This window comes from Anomaloglossus baeobatrachus, chromosome 4, assembly GCF_048569485.1.
Source record: "Anomaloglossus baeobatrachus isolate aAnoBae1 chromosome 4, aAnoBae1.hap1, whole genome shotgun sequence".
NCBI classification, from domain to species: Eukaryota; Metazoa; Chordata; class Amphibia; order Anura; family Aromobatidae; genus Anomaloglossus; species Anomaloglossus baeobatrachus.
Window position 1 is genome coordinate 417,419,239 of NC_134356.1, and position 13,770 is coordinate 417,433,008.

At 46.6% G+C, this 13,770-nt stretch overlaps 1 protein-coding gene across 6 annotated transcripts in view; it reads right to left on the reverse strand.

The window, feature by feature from the left end:
- AHCYL2 (adenosylhomocysteinase like 2) overlaps positions 1–13,770 on the reverse strand; it is a 206,846-nt gene that overhangs the window by 73,604 nt on the left and 119,472 nt on the right. For 4 of the 6 annotated variants that reach the window (XM_075345364.1, XM_075345365.1, XM_075345369.1 and 1 more), the window contains exons 3-6: positions 12,202–12,345; positions 10,911–11,011; positions 7,759–7,861; positions 7,508–7,602 (exon numbers count right to left, since the gene is read on the reverse strand). In XM_075345364.1, coding sequence (XP_075201479.1) covers positions 7,508–7,602; positions 7,759–7,861; positions 10,911–11,011; positions 12,202–12,345 — 443 coding nt within the window. The remainder of the gene's footprint in view (positions 1–7,507; positions 7,603–7,758; positions 7,862–10,910; positions 11,012–12,201; positions 12,346–13,770) is intronic. The other 2 variants (XM_075345367.1, XM_075345366.1) reach the window with 1 other exon arrangement.

Below are 13,770 nucleotides of genomic sequence, written 5' to 3' on the forward strand. Positions count from 1 at the left end.
GATTGTTTAATGATTTCATCCAATCGCTCACCAAACAGGCGGTCGCCAGAAAATGGCAAACCGGTTAAGAACTTTTTGGAAGCAGAGTCTGCCTTCCATTCACGTAGCCACATGGCCCTGCGGACTGCCACCGAATTGGCGGATGCTACCGCCGTACGGCTCGCAGAGTCCAGGACAGCATTAATGGCGTAGGACGCAAACGCCGACGCCTGAGAGGTTAAGGACACCACTTGCGAAGCAGAGGCACGTGTGACTGCATTAATCTGCGAGTGACAAGCTGAGATAGCTTGGAGTGCCCATACGGCTGCGAATGCTGGAGCAAAAGACGCGCCGATAGCTTCATAGATGGATTTCAACCAGAGCTCCATCTGTCTGTCAGTGGCATCTTTGAGTGAAGCCCCATCTTCCACTGCAACTATGGATCTAGCCGCCAGTCTGGAGATTGGAGGATCCACCTTGGGACACTGAGCCCAACCCTTGACAACGTCAGGGGGGAAGGGATAACGTGTATCCTTAAGGCGCTTAGAAAAGCGCTTATCTGGACAAGCTCGGTGTTTCTGGACTGCCTCTCTGAAGTCGGAGTGATCCAGAAACGTACTCCTTGTACGCTTGGGAAACCTAAAACGGAATTTCTCCTGCTGAGAAGCTGACTCCTCAATTGGAGGAGCTGGGGGAGAAAGATCCAACACCTGATTGATGGTCGCTATAAGGTCATTCACTATGGCGTCTCCTTCAGGTGTATCTAGGTTGAGAGCGGCCTCAGGATCAGAATCCTGATCTGCCACCTCCGCTTCATCCTCTAGAGAGTCCTCCTGCTGAGACCCTGAGCAGTGTGATGAAGTCGAGGGAATCTCCCAGCGAGCCCGCTTAGGCGGTCTGGGACTGCGGTCCGTGTCAGAGACCTCACCTTGGGACCTATGAGTCACCCCAGGAGCACCTTGCTGCTCCAACTGAGGGGGGCCTGGGGTCAATGATTCAACAGTGCCCGGGGCCTGTGTTATAGGTCTGGACTGCAAAGCTTCTAGTATCTTAGCAGACCATTTATCCATACTCTCAGAGAGTTTGTCAGCGAATACTGCAAACTCCGTCCCTGTCACCTGGACAGTGGTAGCAGGTGGTTCCACTTGGGCCACCAGTGGCAGAGGCTCCGGCTGAGTAAGTGCCACAGAGGCCGAGCATTGCACACAATGAGGGTAGGTGGAACCTGCCGGTAACATAGCCGCACATGAGGTACAGGTTGCAAAGTAAGCCTGTGCTTTGGCACCCTTGCTTTTTGCGGACGACATGTTGTCTCCTCTGAGTACAATCCGGGAGGGTATATAGCCAAAAACCAACAGTGCGACCGTACAGAGTAAATGTATAGCATATAAGCATATATATATATACACTTCGGCACCCAGGGGGTCCAGCACCTAGAAACAGGTGCTGCTTACCGACCGCTCAAAGCGGTTGTGTGACCACCAGATTCCCAGCCTGGGCCTCCCAGAGCTGTGTTGTCTCTCCTCTCCAGCTTCAGAAGTGCTGACAGGAATGGCTGCCGGCGTTCTGTGAGGAGGAGGGGGCCGTGGGCGTGCCCTAGAAAGTGCGGGAATCTGGTGCCCCACGGTGCTCAGTGAGGGGGGAGGAGGATACAAAGTATGCTCCTGCCCTCAGCGCTGACGTCCAATGCAGCGTCCCTCCCTTCCCCTGACTGGCAGGCCCGGGGGCGGGAGTATGCGGTACTAGGCCGCAGAAGCCGGGGACTAAAGTTATAAGCGCGGCCGGCAAACAAGCGCGGCCAGCGCGGTAGTCCCGGCGCACTAACACACCCAGCAGTGCTGCAGCGTGTATGACACAAGCGCTCCATGCGCCGTCCCCAAGGGGACACAGAGTACCTCACAGTAGCAGGGCCTTGTCCCTGACGATACCCGGCTCCTGTCCAGCAGATTCCCCAGGGGCTGCGGAGGGAGCACGGTCCCAGTGCCTGGAGACCGATTAGGATCCCACTTCACCCAGAGCCCTGAAAGGGATGGGGAAGGAAAACAGCATGTGGCTCCTGCCTATGTACCCGCAATGGGTACCTCAACCTTAACAGCACCGCCGACCAGAGTGGGGTGAGAAGGGAGCATGCCGGGAGCCCTGTTAGGGGCCCTCTTTTCTTCCATCCGATATAGTCAGCAGCTGCTGCTGACTACATTGTGGAGCTATGCGTGCATGTGTGCCTCCTTCGCACAAAGCATAAAAACTGAGGAGCCCGTGATGCACGGGGGGGTGTATAGGCAGAAGGGGAGGGGCTTTACACTTTTAAGTGTAATACTTTGTGTGGCCTCCGGAGGCAGAAGCTATACACCCAATTGTCTGGGTCTCCCAATGGAGCGACAAAGAAAGGGTGTATTACTGTTAACACCTAAACAGCCCAGATACATATACACACACACACACACACACACACACACACACACAGTATATATCCATGTCTATCTCTCCAATACAGCGTGGTGACAGGCTACAGTGATGACATCACGACTACAGTACACATGACTGCTGCAACCAATCTCTAGGCTCATTGGTGATGCCGAGGCACAAGGCATGAGACAGCAGAGACCACCAATTGGCTGCTGAAATCAATTTTACTGCCTGTCAGGGTATGTGCACACGCTGTAAATTTGGCACAGAAATTTTCTACATGATATCTGTACCTTCCGGCAGAAAAACGCAACAAAAAAAAAAAACGCACCGAAAAATGCATGCTTTTTGGTGTGCCTGTTAATGAAGTCAATGGCTGGAAGGGCTTAAAAAAAAAGCGCCGGAAAAAACCGCCCCAACAATTGACATCTTGTAGATTTTTTTTCTGCATCAAAATCTCCACCAAACTGGCACGGAGAAAAAAAACATAACCTGGGCACAGCACTTCAGAAATAGCGTTGACTTTCATGGTTTCAGAATAGGCATGCAGATTTTGGTGTAGAATTTAAAAACAAAACAAAAAGCAAAACATGGAAAAAAACCCACAGCGTGTGCATAGTCTAAAGGCCACTTTACACGCTGCGACATCGCTAGCAATTGCTAGCGATGTCGCGAGCGTTAGCACCCGCCCCCATCGTCGTAACGATATGTGGTGATCGCTGCCGTAGCGAACATTATCGCTACGGCAGCGTCACACGCACATACCTGCTCTGCTACGTCTCTGTGACCGGCGAACCGCCTCCTTTCTAAGGGGGCGGTTCGTTCAGCGTCACAGCAGAGTCACTGAACCGCCGCCCAATAGAAAAGGAGGGGAGGAGATTATCGGCCGGAACATGCCGCCCACCTCCTTCCTTCCTCCTTTTCCGGTGGACGCTGGTCGGAGATGTTTGTCGTTCCAGCGGCGTCACACATAGCGATGTGTGCTGCCGCAGGAACGATAAACAACATCGTTACTGCAGCAGCAATGATATTTGGGAAGAGGAGGGCATGTCACCAATGAGCGATTTTGAACGTTTTTGCGACGATTCAAAATCGCTCATAGGTGTCACACACAACGACATCGCTAAAGCGGCCGGATGTGCGTCACAAATTCCGTGACCCCAACGAGATCACTTGAACGATGTCGTAGCGTGTAAAGCCACCTTTAGAGTTTATTGTCCCTAATAAGCTAAATGAGCAGGAGATCAATATCTGCCTCACACACCAGTATACAATGCTTCAATACTCTTCAGACGGCACGGATACTCCGCAGCATTCTTACATTACAAGACGACTGAGTTAGGTCACGGGCACAAGTTGAGTATTTGGTGAGTTTTTTACCTCAGTATTTGTAAGCCAAAACCAGGAGTGGTGATAAATACAGAAGTGGTGCCCGTATTTCTATTAGGCCATGTTCACATAGAGCATCTTTTGCTGCGTTCACAAAGATGCCCCTAAATGCATGCATTTATTTCCCCCAGCAAAGTCTGAGATTTCCATTTTGCTGTCCACACTGGGCATCTTTTGTTGGCTGAATCTTGGCTGCATTTTTGAAGATGCAGCATGTCAATTCTTTTTGTGTTTTTACTGCATTTTTGAGCCCTCCAAGCAATAGATTTGACTTAAAAAAACGCATTGGGAAAAATGCGGTAAAAATGCATTGCATTTTTGATGCGTTTTTGGTGCATTTTAGATGCACAAGATGCACTGACTAAAGATGCCACAAGTGAACATAGCCTTATACTTTTCCTCTGCTGGTTTTGTCTTACAAATCCTGAGGTAAAAAAATTACCAAATACTCAAGGTGTGTACGTGGCCTTAGTGCTTTTCTCTTATGCAGGTGAGCAGGCAATAGAAAATTACTACATCACTTCAACAACATGAGCTCTCAGGTTAGCGGAGACCGAGGCATAGTGGGGTCAGACGGTGGAGATCAGAGGTAATGTGTGAAGGGTAGGTCTAATTGGCAGCATTGCCAACTCCTGATTGCATGGGCACAAAAGCAATCTGTTCACATTACTGCCCTTTCATTCTTCGTTATTATCTACGTTCACTGGTCCCGTCGGGGCCTCCATCCGAACCCCTCTTCCCCCCAAAAAAAACTCCTTTCAGACGCATGCGCCGAAGGGGCCATTGACTGTAATGGAGCAGATTGAGTCACTGTGTGCTCTGTCTTGCACCATTTTCAGGCGTACAGTGGAACCTTGATTTACGAGAACAATCCATTCTGGGAGTGTGCTTGTAAACCAAGTTACTCGTCTAGCAAAGCAAGATTTCCCATAGGAAATCATTGCAATGCAGACAATTCGTTCCACAACTTGTTTAATGTCACATCCTGGTCCCCTATTGTGCCATTCCACACATACAAAACACGCACAAACATGCACGCACACACACATATGCTCACCTTACATTCCATCGCCGGCCTCCCGGTTCTTGTAGTTCACCGGTACAGGATGTGTATCGGGTAACCATAGCGACCCATGCCTGAGCTTCCGCTGCCATAGCGCTGACGTCAAAGGCAGGAGCCGCTTGCCTCCGATTGGTCAGCGCACTGCTTTTGAGTAGCGGCTGACAGCGGAACTTCCTCCCTCGTCGCAATGGTTACCCGATACACATCCTGGAGCGGCGAACTACAAGAAGCGGGAGGCCGGCGATGGAACGGAAGGTAAGGTGAGCATAATATGTGTGTGTGTTTGTGTGGACTGCAAGAGCGGATTAGAACGCGGTGGATGTACGGAACCGGAAGTGTGTGCGGTGAGTATTTGCTCGTACGGCAAAGCTTGCTCGTAAACGGAGTTACAAATTTACAGCAAGCTTTGCTTGTATAGCGAAATACTCGCACACCAGGTTACTCATTACCCAAGTTCCACTATATACGCTTTCTGCAAGCGGACACCCGAACGTAGTCTACTACATCTGGGTGTTCGCCTGCAGAAAAGCGTATACGCCCGAAAATGGTGCAAGACAGCACACGCTGACTCAGTCTGCTCCATTACAGTCAATGGCCCCATCAGCGTGTGTCTGAAACCTGTTTTGCGGTGGTGTTCAGACGAGGCCCTGACGGGACCAGTATACGTAGGTAATAGCGCAATGTGAAAGGGCCTTTATAGCCACGTTGCCTTTTTTTGTTTTTTAATTTGCGGCACTCGTGCAATTTTTTTTCGCTTTGATTTTGAAAAAAAAGCCAGGAAGACAATGTGAAAACATAGTACTACAGACCCCTTTTGCACGGCTTTATGTTGAGATCTATAAAATAAAAGCTGCTTTTGCCAGGCCTCAAAGTGCGAATTGCAGTTCCCACCATCTACAGGATATTGTGTCTTTACTTGAGCTGATTAAGATGCGGGCACACATCCCCCCATAGTGTACACTTCCCCTCCGTCCAATGTGTATCCAGGCAACTTCTACTTGGCAGATCTCTGCCTCCGTCCACTGCAGAGTCTGGGCAACAACTATTGTGGGGTCATCAGAATGATCAATGGTCTGTGTAAGAGCCGACATTTATGTTCAGATTCAAGCTGCTCATTCCCCAAATGGGTTTAACCATTGCAGCTTCCTACGAGTCCATTCAGGTTTCCTGGGACACATTAATAAACCAGACCGGGCTCTTTGTAACAGAGTATAAAACTATAATGGCCAAGATGAAGAGCCGGGCAGTGCCTAAGAATTCAGCGAGCTGCACATACAGTGCATGTGACTCTCATACATCCGCTACACAACAGACAGGGTAACAAAAAGTAGAAGACACAGCTAGGACTTTCACATAAAGACCAAGACCAGAGACGCCCATCGGACCCGACCGCCCCGCAGGAGAGTAGAATTAAAGGTGTTTTTTAAGTTATACAAAGCGGCCTGGGCTATTATATACAGTATTCTAGAATGCTGTCTATAGGAGCTCACTGGGGGTGGCCGCAGCTTCCAAGGGGAAAAACCTGGTGACATGTTCCCTTTAAAGCAAATATGTCAGCAGGTGTTTGCCCCTACATCATGCTTTTCAGATTAAATAGCAGAGACCCTAATTCCAGCGATGTGTAATTTACTGGGCTATGTTTTAATAAAATCAGTGTTATCATGAGAAGATCAGTGTCTCATGCTATGTAGTCTTCCATTTGTCTGTAACCCAGACCACAGCACTGATTGGTAGCTTTTTGTCTATGCACAGTGCATACAGAAAGATTCCTATCAGTGGTGGGGTTACAGAGAGCATGTAGTCCTCTTGCTCTCTAACCCCCACCATCGCCTCCAATTGGCAGCTTTCTGTCTATGCACAGAAAGTTGTTAATCAGTGGTGTGCAATGGATTATACAGAGCTCAGCAGAGAAGTGCTAGTTCTGAAGCAGATAAAACTGATTTTTTCAAAACTTTTTGAGCAGACAATAAGTGATACATCACTGGAATCAGGATCATCATGATGCTCTTGGATTACATACCAGAAACCTGGTGACACTTCCCATGAGCTCCTAATTGTCTGGAATCATAAGGTATTCACAGTAGACTGGAGCACTACTTTACTCCAGCCTTATATATAAGCAGAAAAAAAAGGTAGTATGCTCCATTGGATGACATTATTGAATTCCCCCCGCACCCCGAAGCATAATATCTATACATGAAATCTCTGCAATATAGTGGGTGCAGGTTTCCATTCAGAACACCTACAGCTGCTTAGCAAGGTATCATATGCCACCGTATAGGCTCTGCATATACCTCTTGCCCATGGGTGCTAGTCATCCAAGTACATACAACAATATTCCTACACAGAGCATCTGACACGTGGAATTTAAAAAAAAAAAAAGAAAAAAAGTGGTAATATGGGCTTGAGGGCATTCCCTTATTTTTGGTTTTTATATGTCTAAGTACACAGATCACACCCATCAGTGATATTATGGAACTGTCTGCTACATCGCCAAGTCACATGAACATATAGAAAAGACACAGATACTACTCAGCCACAGAAGACCGACCCAAAGCCTTTTACACTAGAAGTCAACGTTCGTTAGGAATGTTGTAATTCTAGATTTTTACTAACAATCATTGCCCGACGATATAGCAGTTTGGATAGTTTAATCACCAAATGCCTCACCATGTTGGGCTGCCAACCTTCCACATTTACACACCGGTCAATGCACCACCAGAAGTCATCTTCCGATTCTCCTTTCCAAGAGAACACTGGAACACCTGGATGTGGAGAGTTCACATATTACCTACACACATTGCTATCACTACTATTCATAAACTGCACATCAATAACACCAACAGCACAGAGGTTATATGCTTACCAAGCTTATACAGGTGTCTGCGCAATAAGGAAGCACTAGGGTGTTAAACACTTACCACTTTCAGCCAAGGCGGCAGCCACCTCATTTAGAGTGGAGTAGATGTTGCAGGCTGCCCATCTACACTGAGCTCCGAGAGCACCCAAGGTCTCAATCAGGACCTGGAAAATAAAAGCAGTTGAACCAATTGGTCTCTTGGCACCATAAGGGAGTGGAGATTAGTGATTAATCCAATCATTAAAGGGTTAGTCCCACAATTGCAATATTTATTTATTTTTACAGAGCAAAGTATCTGCATCACTATTGTTAATGTAATTCTATCTAAATCTGTTAAACTATATTTCCTGCAGCACCCAGCTTCTCCTAGTACTGCAGACCCCTCCCCCTTTGCTCTTCTGTGTGCTACCTAATGTAGGTAGACAGATCTCAACATGGGCAATTTTTATTTTTATGGATGAGATGATCAATAGTTTGGAATTTAGGGACTGTGACCCATTTCTTGACCAACACTTATTAGGCTGTGTGCACACGTTCCATTTTTTCATGTGTTTACGCAGCATTTTTAACTGCAGCGTAAATGCATGCATTCTGCGTCCCCAGCAAAGTCTATGGTAATTTGCAAATTCCATGCGTATGTTGCCTTTTGAATGCCAGCGTTTTGCATGCCAAATTTTTGACAAAATTGATGCGTTCTAAAAATCAACATCACTTATTTTGTGCGTTTTGAATGCTTTTCCCTCTCTGTCTATGGTAGAGCAAGCATCCATTCTGCATTCAAAATGCATCCAAAACAGCGTTTTGCATGTGTTTTGAAACGCACATGCAGTGACAAAACGCTGCAGAATATTTATCGAGGCAGAACGAAATGTGCGCACATACCTTTACTGTTCACAAACTCCACATTTCACTGGTGGTTCATGGGAATCTCCAGAGCAGGATAATGCTATCCCCTTCCCTTCATGCATACCCGTGAGGATGCACTGAGAGCTTAAATTTAATTAGGTTTAAAAGGCATGGGGAGAGAGGATTCTGTTGAGTCCCAATAAAGTCCAGTACATCAGGATGTAAAAATGTGGTTGTCCTGAGGAAGGAGTCAGGTTAACAATGAAACGCCTTGACAAACTACTTTAAATAAATTTAAAAAAAAAAATATTTTTATATAGCGCTAACATATTCCGCAGCGCTTTACATACATCAGGAACACTGTCCCCATTGGGGCTCACAATCTAAATTCCCTATCTGTATGCTTTTGGAGTGTGGGAGGAACCCGGAGGAAACCCACGCAAACACAGGGAGAACATACAACCTCCTTGCAGATGGTGTCCTTGGTGGGATTCGAACCCAGGACCCCAGCGCTGCAAGACTGCAGTGCTAACCACTGAGCCACCGTGCCGCCCAAGATTTTAATGATCCTGATGTCTTGCACTTTATAGGAAGTCAGCAGCACAGAATCATCCATCCCCGTAAACTGCAGCAACTGTTTTACGCTACTATAGTGGCTGTGGGTGAGCGCTTTACCGCTCTACCGTGTTTCCCCGAAAGTAAGACAGTGTCTTACTTTCTTTTTACCCCCAAAAGTGCCACTATGTCTTACTTTCGGGGTATGTCTTATATTGGAAAAAATCCCACAGCAATCGCAGCAAGTCTCCATGCAATGTACCGTATGGGGACTTGCCGCGATTGCGCCCTAAGTGTACCGCAAGTTAAGGAAACTTAACCACCAGCGGCTGCACATGAGGGCACTGAGGCTGTGTGATTTTGTATGTTGTCCATGGTCCTGATGGACCACGGACAACATTACTGCAACATCTCAACATTTCTCGGTAGCCGAGCGCTCAGCTGAGCGCCCGACCGCCGGCATGTGTCAGCTCTCAGCTGAGCGCTAAGCCGCCGGCATGTCAGGGCGTTCAGCTGAGCGCCAGACCGCCGGCATGTGTCAGCTCTCAGCTGAGCGCTTTGCCGGCGGCATGTCAGGGCGCTCAGCTGAGCGCTTTGCCGCCGGCATGTCAGGGCTCTCAGCTGAGAGCTGTCACATGCCGGCGGCATGTCAGGGTGCTCAGCTGAGCGCTCGGCCGCCGGCATGTTAGGGCGCTCAGCTGAACGCTTTGCCAGCGGCATGTCAGGGTGCTCAGCTGAGCGCTCGGCCGCCGGCATGTTAGGGCGCTCAGCTGAGCGCTTTGCCGGCGGCATGTCAGGGCGCTCAGCCGAGCGCTTTGCCGCCGGCATGTCAGGGCTCTCAGCTGAGAGCTGTCACATGCCGGCGGCATGTCAGGGTGCTCAGCTGAGCGCTCGGCCGCCGGCATGTTAGGGCGCTCAGCTGAACGCTTTGCCGGCGGCATGTCAGGGCGCTCAGCTGAACGCTTTGCCAGCGGCATGTCAGGGTGCTCAGCTGAGCGCTCGGCCGCCGGCATGTCAGGGCGCTCAGCTGAGCGCTTTGCCGGCGGCATGTCAGGGCTCTCAGCTGAGAGCTGTCACATGCCGGCGGCATGTCAGGGTGCTCAGCTGAGCGCACGGCCGCCGGCATGTTAGGGCGCTCAGCTGAGCGCTTTGCCGGCGGCATGTCAGGGCGCTCAGCTGAGCGCTCGGCCGCTGTAACTGTACTGTAAAGAGGAAAAAAAATAAATTTTTACTACGTCTTACTTTTGGGGTACGTCTTACATTAGCCGACCCCCCCAAAACCCCCACTACGTCTTACTATCGGGGGTGTCTTACTATCGGGGAAACACGGCTTTACTATATAATTTGGATAAGACCCTATTGCACTTTGCCTTCTTATTTAAGTTTAATTAGACACAGTCATCGGTGCCTTTGTTTCTTATGAATTAAACATGTTGTGTAACAGCAAATGCCAAAAGTATTAAGAAACAAAGAATATTCAGGTGGCGTTTTGGGCAGTCCTAAGGAGACCATGTCTGCCAGTTTACCAACCATAAGAAATTTGATGAGCCATATTTCTAATGAAATTTAGGCCATGTGCATGTAATATGATCACGTTTCTCTGCCTATATTGTGGCTTTCTGCTGGTCTCACAAGCCAAAGTAACACCATGATCGGGCCTCAATACATCTATACTACATTGCGGGAAATCTACACCTTTCATCGGCCACTGAAAGGCTACAACTCAGGGTTTAGTATTCATTAGGTTAAAAATGTCACTCTAAAATCAAAGAAAAACTTGATCACATTAATCAATAGTGATTTCATGCTCACCGCAGTTTGGGCCGTTATGTGAGTACAGCCAACAATCTTGGCTCCAGCTAATGGCTTTTCTCCTTGTGCTCTTTTGCGCAAAGCCATCAATGCAGGCATCTCTACACGAAAAAGAATGATAAAACCTGTTACATCCAACAGCTGGAGGGGGGGGATCATGGGGCAATGAACAGCTGAAAGAACCAGGAGACACCCAGATTTCAGCACTGTCACTAGTTTTTTCTGCGTAGTTTTCATTAAATCGCTGCCATTTTCAGCAGATGGCAAGTGGTGTAATATGATTTATGGGCTACAGCTTCCTCCCCAGGATTTTCACCCCTAAAACTACTTATACGTGCATGAAGCTCTTTCATAGACAAGTCCAGAAATACCTTTAAATGACCAGCCCATTCCTCCATTACTAGATAGAAGATAGATAGAACTATTTGTAGATCTGAAGCCTTTGTCACTCCAGCTCTATTCTTCACTGAGCGCTGACTCATCCTGTTTGACTTATGGCAACTTTATCTAAAGTCACACCTCAGAGGCAGTCAAGCTGGAGGAGGGGACACTCAGTAGAGAATAGAGCTGGACTGACAGAGGCTTCAGATCTACAAATCTCTTTCAGCCTCATTCCCATATAAATTAAAATTCTTATTTCTCAGTATTGGAGGAACGGACAGACCTAGGCAAAGATATTGCCTTTGAAAAAGCTACATGCATATAGAAATAGCTTGAGGGTTGAAATCCTGATGACCGATTCCTTTTACAGAGGACCTGTGACCAGGTCAGAAGTAACAAATGGAGACAACTGCACTCTGTAGTGCTAAGATATATGTAACAATGAATATGGGAATATAGACATGTATTACTACTATGAAAAAAACATGTACAAATTGAGATACTTCGCACACAAAAATAGCCAGTTTATGTGAGCCCAACAGCTAACAGCAAGGCGACCGTTTTTGTTAGGTACCTATCAAAACTATTGCCTCCCTATGGGTTAAAAAAAAAATCTTCACTTTATGGGAGGATAGGAACCTGCAACTGAAGATATAAAATAGCTCATGTCTGCCCATAAATTGTAGGGGGTTTTTTAACCCAAAGAGAGGCATTAGTTTGATAGGGATCTAACAAAAAGGAGGTTGCCAACAGTATTGTGGATTTTTATAAAACAAAAGTTAGAAAACTCAGGGCAACAACTGGAAATAAAATAAGAGCAAGAAGATCCTCCTGAAAAACACTTACTACTAACTCTACACTTCATGCTCATTTAACATACAATACCTTCACAACTCCAGACCACTCTTACCTTGTTCGGCTATTTCAATTTCCCGACGGCCAAATTCCGCCTGCTTGATGTTTTTGACACAGAAGTCACTGCTGCCCTTGGAGTTCTTCTGCTGTTTGTCCCGCGGAGAGGTCTCATCATCTGAGCTGTCTGTGTAGGAAGCAGCTAGTGAAAGAGGATAGAATCAGCAAGGCAAAAAAAATTATTTTTTTGCCTTTTATGATATCTGTTCAGAAACATCTGAACAAGATAGTACACCTTGCTTGATTTGTTAGCATACTTATCAATAAATGAAGGACCAAATAATAAAGGAAGGAATGTCTGCTCCTAAACCACTACTGGACATGAACGTGTATCATGCCGTAGTGACAAGCGCACAAGGGAGGAAGAAATCTAGAATATGAAATATCCCGGACTCTTCTCAGTACAATTTTATTTTAAGAGATCATTTCAAAATAAAGGTGAATGGATGGATCGGAGCTGTATTGGCCGGTTCATGCATACAATACTTTGTAACGTGACGTACTCCACTTCGACCTTGATCCTCTGCCGGTTTACCTGTATGGGACTCTTAGCACAGGTAGGCTTTGAGGTTGTTAGAGCTTGTTAACAACCCTGTGTCACACTTTCTCATGTTATATAGCACAATTATGGCATACATTGTCATTTTATCCTCGATGTGATAGTCAACCTTTGAACCCTCTTGTTTTTAAGTCGAAATATCTATGTTGATGAACTGTATTATATATCTACACAGCAGTCACAGGTATGACATACAGAGCTCCAAATTTCCTTTCACTTTCTTATACAAGGAGCATTCAGATACATGGGTATGAACCTGTAGCACCCGGCAGCAGGTCCTAATCGGTGTACTGAGTGGGACACCACCGTGGTGTACACTGTACCAGCTATGGCAGCTGCCAGATGTAAGCAGGTGGGGTGCGGGTCTCCCATCAATCTGATATTGATTACCAGTCCAATAGAGAAGTCATCAATATCATACTAACGAAGAACCCATATACCTAAGATGTTTTTCAAGGCAAGCAGAGAAAAAACTTGCAAAAGTTACTTTTTTTTTTAAGTAGATTTAACTTGGCCCTAAATCTAAGACTTATGTCAGACGATCAGCTATTCCTCTGAACCAGTACCCATCAACGGGCGGCCGATCACATACACGTTCTTAATCGGAAGAGCGGAATTGCCAGCTGCTAGACAACTCTGGAAGCCACTTATACCAGTTCAAAACTGGGCCACTTATTGACCAAGCAAATTTTGCGATGTTTTTTGTACTCGCGGTTTAGAAAAAAAAAAGTTGTAAAAAATTCTCATTAGGAAACATTTTTCTTTTTGCAGACATCAGTGGGAAAATGAGGGTGTTTTTTTTATAATAAAAAAATAAATTATAATATAATATACACAAATTGTTTCTCATTCTGCAAATTATTTTGATATATTGAGAACTAATTTTTTATTTATTTTTAAGATGCAGGGCTTGTAACAGCAACTTGACAGTGGCTTTTATTTTTTTGTTTTTACTCATCTACTTTTCATTTATTTTCCACATTGTGCCCTCCATAAATGTCATAAAAG